At 34.8% G+C, this 18,534-nt stretch overlaps 1 protein-coding gene across 1 annotated transcript; it reads right to left on the bottom strand.

Annotated features, from left to right (window-relative positions):
• Window positions 1–218: 218 nt before the first annotated feature.
• LOC103963124 (ras-related protein Rab7) lies at window positions 219–3,365 on the bottom strand. The gene is made up of 7 exons (XM_009375901.3): window positions 3,149–3,365; window positions 2,835–2,861; window positions 2,603–2,702; window positions 1,508–1,654; window positions 1,279–1,359; window positions 998–1,143; window positions 219–522 (listed from the first exon to the last, which is right to left on the bottom strand). The coding sequence occupies exons 1-7, from the start codon at window positions 3,199–3,201 to the stop codon at window positions 456–458; spliced, it is 621 nt and encodes a 206-aa protein (XP_009374176.1). The 5' UTR covers window positions 3,202–3,365; the 3' UTR covers window positions 219–455.
• Between the last annotated feature and the right edge of the window lie 15,169 nt (window positions 3,366–18,534).

The raw sequence follows: 18,534 nt of genomic DNA, 5'->3' as shown, positions 1-18,534 counted from the left end.
ATTCCACATGAGAGATTTAGTTTGGGCAGGGAGATGGGTGTTGCAGACTAGCCGGAAATTTTCTCAAATTCCGGCCAGAGTTCGTATCATAACGCCGGAACTTTTCATTAAGAGGATCCGACAGCCATTCAGTATTTCTTGGAATAGAGAAGCCTGTCATCAACTATTTAAGATTATAGGCATCAAACCAGAAACGTGTAATCAATCCACGAAACTCATTACGATTAATGAAAACTGCATTATTCTCCTGAAAATACGTGTTGCAACACCGTACCAGTTCTAACAATAATTGGATATCAACGGGCTGAAATCAAACATAACTTGGAAGAGCACTGATGAGGAGACCAATTTGTTTCCCACACAAACACAAATGTACAGTGTCACCCCATGCATACCAATAAATATACTTCCAAAGATGACTTATTTTTTACTGGAAAAGAATTCGGGTACAATATTTAACATTCGCATCCGCTTGACCTTGGCTGATTGCTGCTTCCAACGTCAATCGTATCCGGCAAGTATCTAAATGAAGCAAAACAAAAGAATATCAACATATGAGCACTGGAAAAATTATAACTCTCAAGGGTTGAATTAATCAGAATATCTACCCTCACACTTGCTAATACCAATATTTAGCGAATGAAGTACATTACTATATACACTAACCATAAGTTTTCCAGAATGTAGCACTCACAGAACTATAAGATGAAACGAAAGGACATCATGCAACACCAATTTTGATTATTTGAAACATTTTATATGTCAGTGGGACAGCTGTTATATTTGAGAATGTTAAACTAAGTTTTAAGGAAACCAACCAAATCAAAAAGGTTATCTGTAAAAACTAACCGGCACATTGCCCCTATGTTCAATTCCGTGGGAAAATAATTGCCTAGTATTAGATGATTCAATTTGTGATGCAAGTAAATGAAATGAACTATCAAAACACAAGGGGCATGTTCAGGTGCATTAGCATAGTGTTCCTAGTTCAACTTACATTTCTTCCTCTTCCCCACTCTTCAGAGCATCCGTTGCTATGCACTGGAAAGCTTCTTCCACATTAATGCCTTCCTTTGCAGAGGTTTCATAGTATGGAATATTTCCTTTTGATGCACACCAAGCTCGGGCCTTTTTCTCTGAAACCTGGAAAATAAACAAATAAATGACATGTAGACTTGAAGCACATGGGATAGTTAATCAGATGTTCATGAGAGCTACGTGTGTGTGTGTGTAAGAGAAAGAGAAGATGAATTTTCTTTTCCAATTAGGGATGCATACCACTCTACTATTTCCACCATCTACATCAATTTTGTTTCCAATAACAACAAATGGGAAGTTTTCTGGATCTGAAGGACTTGCCTGCAAAAGACGTCATCATCATAAGTTCAATTCCTATATTTTTATTACTGAATGGAAATGTAAGTTATCCAAAAAAATGACATTAACAGGAAGAATTTGAAAGTAATGCAATTCTTAAGGAAGAAAAGAGTGAAAAAACCAGACACACCTGAATGAGAAATTCTTCCCTCCAGTTGTTAAGGTTATCAAATGACTTCATTGAATTCACATCATACACAAGAACACAGCAATCAGCACCACGGTAAAATGCTACACCAAGGCTTTGGAATCGTTCTTGGCCAGCTGTATCCCAGATCTGACAAAACAACAGAATATGGTCCGACTGTTAGGACGCAATTAGCCGCCAACTGATCCAAGAATATAAAAACATAAAAAAGAGTGCTGGAGAACATAGTGGAAGAAGTGGTTAGTTAAAATATTTTCTACAGTACCTATGAGGTTAAGGGCTTAACAAACACTCCCGGGATAAAATCATGATTAGGATAATCAACTAAGTGCTGAAAACATGTATTCTTTACATGAATTCTACTTGGTTATGCTAAAAACAAACTTAATACCTAGATTACAGTCTTCACCCAATAGCCATACAAGACCACTCATTTCAGTGATTTCAAGAAATTAACAAACAATTCATCTCTCTGATAATCCGATTTCCATCAACGAACAGCTTGAAACCCTTTTTCTAATGTTCAAATCAATGTACTAGAGGAAGAGAGCAAGCAGAAGGTAGGGAGGGAGGAGAAGACAGAGAGAGGTATCAATTTACAATTAACCGGTCTATACATAAACTTAATTTGGTCAATAGATAAAAACCAAACCAGACTTCGTCTTTTGATATAAAAAAACCATAATATTGCCAACCTAAAACTGAAGTTAGGATATGCCAGCACATATAAACACGTGAAAATTTTATAGGAAAAGGAATAATTGAACAATACATGGCAGTCAACAATTATCAGGAAGGCTAACACATTTTAATAAGTGTGAAAATCTTAACCATGGTAACAGTTAGAGGGGAGAGAATGAAGGCATGGTAACAGTTCAGCTTGCTATGTTAAAAAAAGGGGTGAAAGTTCAGCTTCCTCAATAGTGAATGCAGATTAATAATTAATGCAATTTCTAGTCTTTTAAGGACAGAAGAATAAAAAGCAGTTTTAGCGAATCCTTCTCTACAGTAGCAGTAGAGAAAGTTTTGGATTTTACTTTCAGATAGGCATCTAAAGGCATTAGAACTAAAGAAAACCTGTAAGGTGAAGAGCCTGTCTTCAAACTGCACTTCTTTGGTCAAAAAATCAGCTCCGATTGTCGCCTTGTACTGATTGCTAAACTTCTTGTTTACATATCTATACGAATCGTGTTAAAGGCAAACCCAAAATCCACTAAAGCAAAATTACTTCAACTAAACAACAGAAGCATCTTGCACAAAATTAGATAACCAAATACTCAAATTCAACATCCAAGCTGCCAAAGGATACTGATTCATCAAAGAAGTCTTCCCCACCCTGCAAATCACAAATCAAACAAACCCTTTTACTTTACCACAAAAACAAAAGGTAATTTTTATCCTAACAAGAATTCACAATTTCAATTTCACTACACACCATCCAATTTCCCAGTTTAGAAAAAAAAAATTACTCAATTCCTAAATTGTACTAAGAGACCAAAATTAGGGTTTGAGATCACAGTGCATAAAGTAAGATCCAGAAAGATCCGCCCAATTTCAAAACATAAAACCCTAAAACGCACAAATAATTCAAGTAAAAAGAGAGGGAGACGGAGGGACACTGACCCGCTGTCGCCGAGGATGATGACCTTCAAGAGCGTTCTTCTCCGGGACGGCATCGTTTTGAGAAAAGAATTTGGAACGATCTGAGGAGTTGGGATGGTTCTAGATGTTTCTCTCTGTCACAGAAGAAAAGAGAAGATGATCGGAGCGTCCAAGTCTTGTTAGACTTCCCTGGTCATACAAACCTGGAGCTGACCTGTACTTCTTTGTGAGCGATCGTTTATTTTCATATTTATTATTCTCTTTTTCGGAATTTTGTTTTAGGGGTTTTAAACTTTTAAGCCGACTTAACCTGGTACCATTTGTGAATTCATAACTCATCATATTTAATTTTGTCCTCACCTATTTTGACACACTATATAAAGTATTGGACTTAAGTTCATTTTAATTGCTCACAACTTATCCCAACCAGCTTACTAGACAAGGCATAGTGAGGCTCACTATCTTAAAGTGATATTGAGGCTCACCACTCTATTAGTTACAGTTAGATTATTTAAGTTTCGAGATTTATGTAGTAGATCGATTAAATCAAATTCATCCAACAATAATCAATAATGTAGTGAGCAATATCATCACTTTACTGTGGTGAGCCGGTACAACTTTGTCAATTTTCAACTTAAAACTATTACCCTCTCTATTGTTCTATTTTTTCACCTACTTTTTCATGAAAATATTAATGACATATTTATCCTTCTAGAAAAAGACGTGTAGATCTTGCTTTTCTTTTCACACGTAACCAAACACCGTCCTCTCTCGCCAAATATCCATACATGATCCAACAACAAAAAGTGGCTTGTTTGAAAACAGCTTTAAAGTAATTGAAAGTGCTTTTTTTTTTTTTAAATGTTTTTGAGTTTCAAAAACATTTGAAGTACTTCCTGCAAGAAGTACCGGTTATGGATTTATTGCACGAAACATTTCAGGTATTTTTCCCCGATTAGCTTGTATTCTTATTAAAGATTGGTACCAGAAACATTTTTACCAAAAACGCTTTCAACAATTTTAAAAGCACTTCCAAACGAACTCAAAAATCCCATAAACATGAGTCATGCCTAGCGACCAGCCATCAATTTGGGCTTTCCAAATATAATTTTGATAAATGAATTTTTAGAAAATATGACATTTTGATATCTAATCTTTGAAACCCATGTGTATTGTTGCTTCTAGTTTATTTAAAAAGTCAGATTTGGTTGATTAGGTGAAATGATTGATCTGATTCCTAGAAGGAGTGGGGTCAACGACGAATCTGACGGAGGAGAAAGGAAGGAGGAGGGGGATGGAGGTTTTGGTGGAGGAGAGGTTCGACTGAGGAGAGAGTTGGGTGAAAACATTCGTGCCAGAACCGACGAAAAGGTCGAAGGAAGGGATGAGTGCGTGTTTGATGGAAGAGATGGCCCACAAACTGAAAAATAGACTAGACTTCCCAATCCCATACCCCAACACTGTTGCTCTCTTCGTCCCCGTTTCTCTCTCTTCCCCCGATTTCTCTCTCTTCCTCCCCTCCCATTTCTCTCTCTTAGAGGTTATTTAAGAAGTAAAAGTGGGTAGGCATATAGAATTTCAATTTTTTTTTTCTTTTTATGGTTAGTGAAAGTATATGTGTGGAGAAAGAGGATAATGAGGTGAGTTTAGTTGTATTCTTTTTGGATCTGGCCTAATGCTACGAATGTTTTAACTGTTAGATTTAATTTTCACAATTATTCGATTTTTTATTTTCAAGTTTAACCATTCACTTTCCTCATCATTCAATACTACGTGCCATTGAAGGATTTTTCTTATTTTTATTTACCTTTGACAAAGAAAAACTTGAACTGTTAGTTCAACCAAATTTTTGTAAATAAATTCTCCCTCAGTTGTCGAGGGAAATAAGATTTTTCACCTTATTAAAATTTATTGTTGCAAACTCAGTTTAGTGTTTCACCCTGGTGAGAACTCATTTAACTGTGGCAAAAATGACGTATTGTATTCTTATGTTGCTCACGAGATAAATACGAATAAAAAAAATGGATAGAAACTTGAAATTGTGATGAGGGGAGAATTAGCAATTTATGAAAATTAACAAAGTTAATTGATTAAAATAAAAGTTTAAGGTGAAAATTGACAATTGCTTACAAAACTCCAAAGGTAAATCCCGCGTAAAATACTTTATTTTAATCTCTATATTGGTGCATGTTCAATTTGAGTGACAATTTTTTAGTGCATCAACACAATGCCACATAGTATCACTAATTCTTTTATAATATTAACACGTGAATGTGTTGTTGTGCCTTATGCAATAGATTCATCGAAAACACTCAGGTCCAACGCATATGGTTTGACAAAAGGATTTCAAAGGTGTTTCTGATCCACATGCAAGCGACCAAGTTCCTAACAAACTTTTGTTTAAGATTCACTAGAGATGGACACACAATTCAGACTATAAAGAAGCCTCTTCTTGGTGACACATTAGGAGTATTAAAATCCTTTGACTCAGAATGAGGTAAGGTGAAATAATAAATGGAAACAAAGTTATGGTCAACTTTTCATAGCAACATTTAGATTAATCTTTTCAAATTATGAACATAAGGATTTTGACAAAATATAACCTGATATGGATCTCCTTCCTAAATTTTTACAAAGCATTCTATTTATAAAAAAAAAATGCAGCATGTGTACAAAACATTTGAAATAAATGTGCCTCTGACATTAAACTGAGAATTGTTTCAACCAAATGTTTATGTTTCCTTTTAGCAAGACCATTTTGCTGAGGAGAAGACTAAAAACATCTAATGGAAGCATTGAAATGATTAACAATAAATGCATAGAACTTGACAAAGATCTTAAAAACATTTGATTTACAAACCATTGAAAAATCCATACAAATCGAGAATGTTCACCTATAAAGCTCATGTAGTATCTATATCCCTCTATAGATTTCTATGAGAATGACCCCACACATTTGAATAGATCAACAAAAAAATTTACTTTTGTTGTCTTACAGAAAATGGAATGTAATCTAATCAGTTTTCCATGAATACAAGCAGAACAAATCGAAGGATAAGAATTTATACGAACTAATTGTGCAGTCTGCAACACTGCCTTCAACACTTCTTCAGATGGATGTCCCACCCTTTTTGTGCCAAACTGAAGCGTTGACCTTCTTTCTAACAAAGGCAACACATCTACCCAAATTTGCAGCAAATGAATTGGAAAAGATATTAACTAGAATTTTGAACAGCTCCCCATCATCACTCATTCTTTGGTTCCAAAATCACTCAAGTTACCTTGTCTTGTATGAAAAACATCACATCATCACAAATAAACCATAATCCATTATCTTTGCATAATGTCTTAACAAATGAGAGATTGATATTGATTGGCACATGTAAAACTTTGTGTAATAAAAGAAAGTGAAACCTTCCTCACTACCAACAGTTATTTTGACATCACCACTATAAAGTGCAAGTTAAATCAGGACATTAACGTTTGCTATCATATGGTCAGTTGCACTTGTGTCGACTACCCAAGTATCAACGGTTGAAAAACCATGAATATTAGGAATAAATTTAGAGACATTTTTAGCAGTATTAACACCATTAGAATTGTGAGCAGCCATTCCAACTAGAGATGTAGGTGGAGCAGATTCTTGATATGGGTAGTTATTTCTATGATAACATTCTAGAATAATGTGACCTTTCTTTTCAAATATTCGACAACCACATAGCTACCAGGAGAATGACTACCATTTTGGTAAAAACAATTTGGTGTTATATGGTCCCTTTTGGAACATGTTTGACATTCAAGAGACATTGGAGATTTATACTTGATACTAAAAATTATGTCCGCGCGTTGTTGCGAGATTGAAAATTATATGAAAGATTATGTTTAAAATATATAAAAATGGTGTTACAAAAGATTAATGATATTTACATTGAAAAAGTTGAGTAGATTGTTATATCAAAATTTGACCACAGGTAGACCATGTGGTTTTGGATCGATATTAGTACACTTACATACAAAAAATTATGAAATATTGAGCTATTTTCCACTATTCAAATCGATGCATAATAGTTACCGATACCAGAGTTCAAATAACGTTTGATTCTTCAATGTTTCACCCATAAAATTCCAAATCTATAAACACAAAAACGCAAAACAAAGAAAAATTACCCATAAAACCGATGTGTGCAGCCATGCTTCTCTGGCATCTTTTATCAAGCAGGTGGTGGGCACTAAAGCATTCAATTCGACATAATTGAGCCCATCTACACTTGTTTATCCACTAAACAAAAGATACACTATGAATGTAAATGTTGTTTTTAAACTCAAAACGACCGCGTAAAATTACATTCTTAACATGTTTCGGAAATTTTATTTCATTAAGTGATTTCAAAATTCAAAAAATTGAACAAATAAGAATAGAAAAAAAAAATATGAAAAATTACATTTGGAAGAAGTGGAAGACAAATTTACATTTTTAGGTGTTTGTGTTGCCCAAATGAAGGAATAAACATACCATCCCAGGAAACTCGTGCATCCTGTCTATGAAGCTTGCTGGCTCTCTGTTTTCCTCACCTGTAATTAAGAGTCTAGACCCACTAGTTTATCAGTAAACAAATAAACATAGTAAAAAAACCAAAATTACCTAATTGGAATAATGGCAACAATTGGACAAACAGAAGAAACCGTAAAGAAGTCTTGCACCCAATGACACGATCCATTGCTTCATTCGAGTGTGTAGCGATCAACAAACTCTACAATGCTAAGTATTTTTTAATTTATACCTATAATATAGGGTAAAGTACAAAAAACTACCTTAACTATTGGTGTCACGACACTTTCATAACTCATCTTTTAAAATTGACAATGTCATACCTCATCTTTAGAATTTGGTCTAATGTTATACCTTCCGTTACTTGGCCGTTTACTTTTCAGTTAAATGCTGACGTGGCTTGATTCGGGACCCACTTTCTATTAAAAATTTAATAAAATATTATTAAAAACTAAAAAAAATTATTTAATATTTTTTAAAATAATAAAGAAATTAAAAAAAAATCCCTCTGTTCGTCCGTTCCCCCCTCTCTCTCTCCCCATCTTCATCTTCTTCCCTTCTTAATCTTCAACCAAAAAAAAAAAAAAAATTTGAAAACCCGTCAACCCCCCTGCGGAAGAAGAAGAAGAAGAAGAAGGAGAAGGAGAAGGAGAAGGAGAAGGAGAAGGAGAAGGAGAAGGAGAAGGAGGAAGGAGAAGAAAAGGAAAAAAAGGAGGAGGAAGAAAAAAAAAAAAAAATTTGAAAACCCATCAACCCCCCCCCCCCCCCCCCCGGCGGAATAAGAAGGAGAAGGAGAAGGAGGAAGAAGAAGAGGAAGAAATGGAGAAGGAGGAAGGAAAAAAAAAAAAAATTGAAAACCCACCCATCTCCCCCCCCCCCCCGCCCCCCCAAAAGAAGGAGAAGGAGGAAGAAGAAGAAGAAGAGGAAAAAGAAAAAAAAAAAAAAAAATCTAACCCAACCCAGTTCCCCACCCCCCTCCCCCCACAACCCCCTGCAACCCAGAAAGAAGAAGGAAGAAGAAGAAGAAGAATAAGAAAAAAAATAAAAATAAACTCAACCCAACCCAGTTCGTGTAACCCCCACCCCGCGCAACCCAGAAAGAAGAAGAAAAAGAAGAAAAAGAAAAAAAAAACAAATTTAAAGTGAAACCATTTCAGTCCCCCCTCCTAACCCAACCCCCTGCCAACCCCAAATTCACCACTCTCATCCATTCTCCACATCCTCTTCCGCACCCATCCTCCATCTTCTCTGCACACCCATCTTCCCGTCGACAGGATTTGGGTTTTTTTTTTTTTTTTTGGGGTTTGTAGGTGTGTTGGGGGGGGGGGGGAGAGGAAGAAGATGACAATGAGGAGAGAGGAGGGGGGAAGGGAAGGTTTTTTTGTTTTTTTGGTTTTTTTTTTTTTTTACTTTTTATTATTATTTTAATATTTAAAAAATATTAAATCATTTTTTTTTTAGTTTTTAATAATATTTTAATGATTTTTAATAGAAAGTGGATCCCGAATCAAGCCACGTCAGCATTTGGTATAACATTGGACCAAATTCTAAAGATGAGGTATGACATTATCAATTTTAAAAGATAAGGTATGAAAGTGTCGTGACACAATAGTTGAGGTAGTTTTTGGTACTTTACCCTACTTTATAAGCAGCAATGATCTCTCTAGTTATTCCAAAATTGAGACTAATGTAGTACTTTGGTGGACTTTGGACTCACCATTAAAAAAATAAAAATGATTATAATCTCTAAGCGTGGATTGGAACTGATAATTCCATTTAACAAAGTTAACATTTTGCAACTTAAAGGTGATCATACCCAACAAACTTTCAATCTTAACAGTATTAGAAGCCATAATGACAACAACTCTGACAAAAATTTGATTAAAGAGATGTCTTGTATAAGAAACAAATGACTTAGAGAAAATCTTCACAACACAATCCATTACAGTTCAAAAATCGCATCAAGAAATTCAATCTTCACATTTCTGTCTTCAGCCTTAACAATGTGTGAATCAAGACAGAAACCTTAACAAAATCCTCAAGAAATAACAAAAAGAAATGGCATAGGCCATAAAATCTTTCAGGAACAAACGATCAATGGTGGAATTGACCTTAAAATTAAGAAAACATAGCATGAAATATTCACTACTACATTTAATCAAACACCTTAATGCAGAAATTATGATAGAACCTAAGAAATACTTCTTAATCAAGAACCCAAATCCTCAAACCTTTGAGAAACCACAATGTCAAACCATCTTGACATCAAAGAAAACACATAGAAAAGATTGACACTGAGAATCGATTGTCGGCGAGTGATACCATGATAACATGTATCAAAAATGCGGAATCGAGAAGCAAAAAAGCTATGGAAGAAGAAGAGGAAGAAGCAGAAAGAAGAAATGAGAAACTACGCTTTTGTTATTTCAATTGATGATGACTCTATACAATTATATAGTGCTTGAAAGCTTTCATAGCTCCTAAGCAAGTTTAACAGCTTCTAACAACCTTAACAGATTTAGCTACAATAATAACAAAATTCTAGTAGACTTTAGATGATGTGGCAGCAGCCAACTACAATCGACACATAAGAGTTAGTAATCAAAGGTACGCTCATATTGGTGACGTTATTGTTGTTGTACTCAAGGAAGCAGTACCAAATAAATCTCTAAAAGAAAGATCCTACTTTTACAATTGGTAGGTCACCAGGTTATTCAAATAAGTTGTGCTTTCTATGATTTTCCCATGTTACAACACACAAACTCATACATTGGGATAAACCTTCATTGGTTTAGAGTTGGAGGATCAATACAATCTTAAAAAAATATTTTTTTAGTAAATTGACTAAAAAAAGGAATAAATTTTAATTTAAGTTATATTTTATTTTACAAGTAATGACAAATGGTGGAAAATTTTATAAGACTCTTACGTGAACTTACATGCCCTAGCCTCCACACACGTGCCGATGCCCACTCTGGTCCTATTAAATGTGTGCATATGGAAATTTTAAAAGAAGGAAAATAAATAAATTTGTTTGTTGTTAGAATGAATACGTTCATAAAAAAAGTTCATGTTAAGTGAATACAATTGTATAATAAATGTATTTCGGTGTCAAAGGAAAAGTTTCCATAGTAATACCAATTTACTAATAATTTAATTGGAAGTGACAATTGTATAATTTACATATATAAGTATGAAAATTTGATTCTAAGACTGATGTATAAGAAAGAAAATATTCCTAGTCAAATTTCTTTGGTTTCATTTCAACTCCGAGTCGCAAGTTTCAGAGTTAAAGCACAAGCCGAGATTAACAAAGATCACTAGAAGCTCTTGCCAAGGTATGTTTTTGAACTTTTTTTTTTTATTTTGAATGTATTTCTTGGAATTTATTCTATTTCTTGTATTTTTAGTATGGACGATATTGTCTCGAACATAACTATGTAAATACTCTTATGGCGTGTTTACCAAACGCGTTAGGAATGGGGAGAAATAGAATTGTACGCTTTCCTAAGCATTCTAGCGTTTACTAACATTTTGGGAATAAGAAAATATGTGGGGTCCGCCTAATATCCGGAATCGAATTCTGGAATTACCCGGAATTGGATTACCTAAGGAAGGTGTATTCTTTTGAGATTTTGTTGGATTCTAATGGATTTATAAATCCACGGATTTTGATAGAGTTTAATTGATTTGTAGAGATTCCATGTAAAATTTTGATTCAATTTCCTCGAAATTTCATGGAAAGAAGCAAGATTTATGGATGTTTAAAATACATTACGAATCTTCAATTCCCTCAAATTCCTCAACTTTTTAAAGTTCTCTAAAACAAATTCCTAATTGAATGCACCTAGAATGTTATAAACTTCTCTATCATTCTGATTGAATACATCTGAATTTCTAGGATTTTAATAAATTATCTTAAAATCCTTATTGTATACAAGTTAACTTTCAGAGAATCACTTAGAATTTCAATTGAATACCCTAGATTCATTAAAAGAATTAAAATTCCTCAAAATCTCAATTGAATACACCCTCCTAAATGAATGAGGTATTTCGATTCCGAGGATAACGCTCCATCTGGAATTAAACCTTTCTTCCCAAAATGCCATCATCTTCTCATTGGCTCTACCATTCTCTCCAGCAGCTATCTACTCCTCTTGTTCTCATCATCTAACACAATATCCCTAGCTCCCCTCCTCCGCCTCATCTCGCTTCCCCACCTCAAAATCCTCCACATCCTCCTCCATCGGATTTGGCGAATCATCATAAGAGGGTCCAGAGGACTCACTGTCACTTACAACCCCTTTTTCCACTCTACAACAGTGTGCGGTCCACTCTCTGTAACAACGCCTTCACCGAATCCAACTTCAACATCAAGTTCATCAGTGTCTTGTTCACCCTCAACCACTCCTTGGTATCCCTCCTCATCAATTCCATTGCCTCCTGAAGGGAAATCTATGAGATTCATGTGGGATTTCTAGTGACTAGCATGCATATACAATTCAAAATTTATATACGAAAGCAACGAAAGCATGTCATACATTTTATCAAAGCTATAGTCATGCAAATCCCCTTCAAGATGCATAGGTTTATATAAGATGCATCAAAACAAAATTTATAAGAAGAACAAACTAGAGGTTTAGTTTTATACCTCTTGATTTAGATCTTAGACCAAGGATGGACCACCTTCAAGATCTTTGCTCCTCAAACTCCTTGAGCCTAGCCTTCCTCCTTGCTTCCTCCACTTTGTAAAGTAAGTGCTCCTAGGTTCTCTTCAAGTTTCCAAAGATATGAAAACCTCTAAAGATCCTCACCCACTTTGTAATGAGAAAGATGAAGGAATAACCAAAAGAGTGTATAGATGATTAGTTAAATCACCCCCTTGGTGGCCGGCCCTTTGTGTTCAAGAGAGAGAGCTTTTCTTTTTCTCTTTTGTTGTATTTAGAACACATAAAACCCTAATGAACTTTGTGTTATAAAGTTCCTTTTATAGACAAAAGAAACAAGTCAACATTTTGACCTATCTCTCCCTTGGTGGCCGGCCATATGTGTTTGGTTTGGGCTTTGGGCTTTTAATTATTTCAAGTCATCCAATGCTTAAATAAAAGCCCAATGGGTTTTGGCCCAATGGGCCTAATTAAACCCGAACGTTTCTTTAAGCCTAAAACGATCTTTATCGCTTTTATGATTTCTTTAGACTTTCTAAATTAATCAAAACACTTAATTAATCCAATTAATTATTTCCTTCATCCATTAGTTACTCACTACAAGAGTGTATTGGTGAACAATCTTTTAGGTTCTAATTAGCAAGGCAGTGAGGTGATTGGCACCAATCCAATTGATTATCCAATCACTTAGTGAATTAAAACTTACTTTTAATTCACCTTCCTTTTGATGACTACATTTAATCATCTAGAAGAACTCACAAGCCATGAGTGACATCTAACCATATATCATGGCTACCCAAGCTAATGTAGAAGTTATTCGGAGAACCTATTCAGTTGGAATTACAATGTAATTCGATCCTTCTTTAATACAATACTCTCAATCACATTACTAGGGTATGGATTTATAATGTCAAACCCCTAATGTGATTATTCTTTCTTATAAGATTCATTTGAGACGTATAGGAACGCTTTCCTTTATTACGCTCGATACTTCGGCCGAAGATTCCCGAATCATATCTTAGAGTATTCATCCTCTCTTATCGAGGATTAGAGATTCCTTGTTGCGCATTCACTTGCCTTCATGGCTAAGTGGCTTAACCCCAACGATGCCTTGGACACTCGCGAACGGAATGACTTTAACATAATCAAAGATTAAGTACTTAACCACAAGACAACGACGATGCCTCAGGTCAAAGGATTACTTACATTATTCCAACCATTAGAGTTACTTGCTTGACATGTGAGTAGACCTCCATGCAAGTACTCTCGTTCGATTGTGTTCAGTGAACTCATTCCCTTAATGAGCACCTACATGCTTGTCTTAGTGTCGCTACACGAATGGGATGAGACTTTCCATCCTTCCAATTGAAGCGGACATAGTATGTACCGGTCTATGGATTGTCAGTATCCCTCCGACAATCCTTATGACCAGGAACCTTTTTGGACATGATGGTTATGAGAAGAAGGTCTCTGTAATCTAACATCATTAGGTTACTTCTTCCATCGATCCATTGTCCATGGATTCACTATTTAGGACATATTTTGTTCATTGAGATAGTCCTAATTAGTATCTTTGCCTTCCGATGTATAAGAGTCATATATATACATCAATTCATTGTCCTGAAAGGTTTCTTCCAAAGATTGACTTTCAGGGCATATTTCCAACACCTCCCGCTTCAAAATCTACTTCTCGATCTCATCAATCTCTACTCTGATGGCCGCGATTAGATTGGATTAAAAAGAGGTAGGGAAGATAAAGCCGGGGTCAAGTCCAAAGACGTGGTCACAAACTTGATTAAAAAGGATTAGCACATAAAATAAAAAGAATAAAAAGGTTTAATAGTTGGGGAGATAAGGTTAGAGATGAGTACTTCTCACAAACACAAAGTATTAAAAATAAAAGAATAATTTTTTTATTAAAACTAAAAAATAATTAGCACATAAAATAGATTATTTAATAAGGGGTATTTTAGTAATGACATTAGTTTTCGTTTTGATTCTTGTAAGTTAGTAAACAGGTTATATTGTTCAATAGCATTCATACTTTGATTCCAGACAGTTTTAGTAGACAACTTCAACAAGAATGTGATTCTAATGATTCCACCTCATTCCTATTCCTCCTCAATTCAATTCCTCCAAATCTGATTACAAATTAGTAAATGAGCCACTAGCGGTATGAAGACTAGTCAATTTTAAGTGTGAAATTTTATCTTAAAAGGCAATAATTTGCAATGTGACCCCTATTTTCAAGTGTAGACTATTGTGTACTTTGATGTGGAACTACTTTTCACATCTTTTTTTTTATTTGTATTAAGCCAACTTGCACCAACATCCAAGCCAAGGTGCCATCATTTAAAACAAGTTTATGTGTGAACCCCTTGTTGCACCTAGTATTCCACCTCTAGGATGTCTTTCAACCATGCTCCACTAGAAACTTAGTATTCTAACCTTAAGATTTCCTTGAGCGCTGCTCTATTAGATTGACCTTAAGATTTCCTTGAGCGCTGCTCTATTAGATTGATCCACCATTTTACACTGATCAAGAATTTGCTTAAGTTTACATTGAGCATTAGAGTCCTTTTCACCATGTGTCTTCCACACCTTGAGCATGTGTACCTTAGCCAAAACCAAGATTTGATACCAAATGTCGTGTACTATAATAACCAATGATATATGGAAGTGACATGTGGCACGATCTGGTGTGTCAATGTTGTTATAAAGTAGTTAAGATAGGTATAAGGATTTAGTTTGTTAAGAAGGATAAAAGTGTAATTGTATGAGTTAGTTAGAAGGGTATTCATGTAATTGTGGACTATGAGTGGTTTCTATGTATAGCCATTTAGTTCTTACTATTGTAAGTAAGCTTTGTGTAATGAAAGATTCCTATCGAAAATACTGTTACATTCATCTCTCTCTCTTCTACATTTCTCTTTCTTCTTGCTCTCTAAAGCTTGATTTCTTAGTTTGTTAAAGTTGTTCATATGGTGTCAGAGTTGGGAAGGCTTGTTATCGCCACTAATCTCTAAGTTTCTTTCGCTGCTAATCAATTTTTAATGTTCTCATCACATGAAAGTTCTAGGTTTTCAAGTTTAGAGGTTCAAGATTACAGAATCAAGGTTGGTGCTAGTTGATTGGTGCTCATTGTATGAATTGGATTTCTCTCAGGTGACAGTGTTTTGATTTCTGAATTGATTGTTGTAGAATTAAAGAATTCAAGATATCGAGTTTGCTAATTGAAATTTGGGGATCTTCTGTGATTCAATTGGTTATTATAAACTAGTATGCAGTCTTCTTTCTGATTTTCTTTCAAGAGAGTATTATTCTCTCATAATCTGTGCGAAAGTATCATTCTTTCGAGAATTGTTGATCAGTTGCTGTTATCAGTTTTCTTAAAAAGTTCATTTGTGAGTTCTTGTCAAGAGAGTGTCGTTCTCTCATATTCTGGGTGAAAGTATCACTCTTTCAAGTCTCAATAAGTTACGATTTAATTGTTGAGTGTTATTCTCACTATGTTAAGAAAGTATCATTCTTTATTGATCAAGAAAGTACTAGTTCAAGAATTTGTCTGTGATATCAGAAGTTTTAATCATGGCTGTTACAAATGTTAAAGTTGAAAGTTTGCTAGGAATGCTTACTATAAAGTTGAGAGATGATAACTTTGCTAAATAGTCATTTCAATTCAAGTTAGTGCTGAAGGGATACAAATTATCTGATCATTTTAATGGTAGTAATGTGTGTCCTCCAAGATTTTTTATTCATACTGATACTGGAGGTGACTTATGAATTAACTGCTGCTTATGTTGCTTGGGAATCTACTGATTTGGCACTACTTAGCTTATTGCTTACCACCTTATCAGAAGAGGCTATAGAATATGTTCTTGGTTGCAAAACTATTGCAGAAGCATGGTCAAATCTTGTTGATAGATATGAATTTGTTTCTAAATCTTAAGTTAATCATCTCAAGACTGAGCTTCATACATTCCAAAAAACAGTTGATTCAATTGATAGATATTTCTTAAGATTGAAGAGTATCAGGGAACAATTGAATGCTGCAAGAGAAAGTGTTTCTGACAATGACATTATCATTGCAGGTCTTGATGGACTACCAAAAGAGTATACAATTATTAGAACTATAATATTGGCAAGAGAGACATCCATTACTTTAAAAGAATTTCAAGCACGGCTTCTTGGTGCTAAGAAGGAAAGTGAAGGAGAAGCAAATATGATTTCTTAAAGCTTCTCTACCATGTATGTGAATGGTTCCAATTCTGTCTCAAGAACATCTTTTTGTTCAGGTTCAAGTTCTACATCCAATTCTATGAGACATAGTCACATTTCATCAACCACTGGAGGTACTATAGTTCAAGTTCCTTATAATGGTCATCCACAGCCGTATCCATCTGCTCCACCAAGTTCATATCCTCAATCATATCCACCATATTCTAATTCATTTTATCCACCTCCTTATGGTTATGGGTTTATGGGAAACAATGCTAGTCCAAGACCTCAGTTTAGGTCACAACCTTTCAATGGTGGTTCTAATTACAAAGGGAACAACTTTAGATCAAGTATTGGTTTCAAAGGCAAGAATTATAACTCTGGATGATGATTTAGCTTTCAATTGGGAATTCAAGGCAAAATAAATCAAAAGTGTGGTCTTGTAATACTGAAACTGGATCAACAGTGGTGATTGAATGCCAAATTTGTAATAAAAGAGGTCACACAGCTGTGAACTACTTCAGAAGGAACACAAACACTTTATCTTCTGGATTTGTTGTAGAATGCCAAATTTGTGGGAAAAAAGACATTCAACTTTGGAGTGTTATCATAGAGGTAACTATGTTTATCAAGGACAGCCACCACCATAGTCATTCAATGTTATGGCAGCACATCAAGCAACTGAATTTATTCCTCATGATGCTTGGATTCTTGATTCTGAAGCACCACATCACATCACTGTAGATGTCAATTCTCTCAATCAAGTGACACATTTTGAAGGTTCTGAAACAATAACAATTAGCAATGGCATTGGCCTACCCATTGCTAACATTAGTTCAACTACTCTTAAGACTAAGTCTAGTGAACTTCTTCTTAAAAATGTGCTACATGTACCAAACATTCAAGGAGTTTATTATCTGTGCAACAATTATGTGATGATAATCATAGCTGGTTCATTTGTGATTAAAATGTATTCTTTGTGCAAGACAAAAAGACAAAGGAGATTTTGTATCAAGAAAAGAGTAGTCCAAGACAACTGTTTCAAATTCTTGTGTTCAAGAATTCAAAGGGTTTACAATCTTCAGTACAAGGTTCATCAGGCTATCTTAGGATAGTTGGTAAAATCGAATCTCTGGCATCAAAGAATGGGTCATCCAACAAATGAAATAATTGTTGCAATGTTGAAAAAATCTGGTATATCTGTTGAGTTAGACAATAAACATTGTATAAGTGGTCAATGTATCAAGGAAAAATGTCTAGACTTCCTTTTACAGTTAGGAGTGATAAATGTAGTTTACCCTTTAAGATGATTCATACTGATATTTGGGGACCATATCTGTAAAGTCCTTGGAAGGGCATAGATATTATTAACTTTTGTAGATGAATACACAAGATATTGTTGGACATTCCCACTGATCAATAAGTCTGATACATTTGTTGTGTTTGTGCAATTTTACAATTTTGTATTGAATCAATTTGGCATCTCTACTAAGTGCATACAATCTGATGGTGGAGGGGAGTATGTCAGTCATTCTTTTAAGTCATTTCTTGCTGCAAAAGGATAGTTAGATGATCAGTTGTCCTTACACCCCACAACAGAATGGTTGCATTGAAAGAAAACATAGATATATAGTAAAGACAATCATTACCTTGCTTGCAACTGCTGGATTACCAATTGAGTTTTGGTACTAAGCTTGTGCTCACTCAGTTTTTTTTAATCAATAGAATGCCATGTAAGACGCTCTCAATAATGTCATCATATCACAAACTGTATGCAAAGCCGCCAGAGTCGAAGTCTTTGAAAATCTTTGGTTGTACAATCTATCCTTGGTTAAGACCATACAATTCAAATTGCAATCAAGCTTTGAAATGTGTATATTCTTAGGGTATTCTATGGGTTACAAGGGAGTTATTTGTACAATTTCAAATCCATAAAGTCAATTATATCTAGACATTGTTTTTTATGAGACTGT

Source organism: the organism of the source record quoted next, unplaced genomic scaffold (assembly GCF_019419815.1).
Source record: "Pyrus x bretschneideri cultivar Hongxiangsu unplaced genomic scaffold, Pyrus_bretschneideri_v1 Contig16, whole genome shotgun sequence".
Taxonomy (NCBI): Eukaryota; Viridiplantae; Streptophyta; class Magnoliopsida; order Rosales; family Rosaceae; genus Pyrus; species Pyrus x bretschneideri.
Note: the sequence above shows the minus strand (reverse complement) of the source record. Positions and strands in the feature narration are given on the sequence as shown.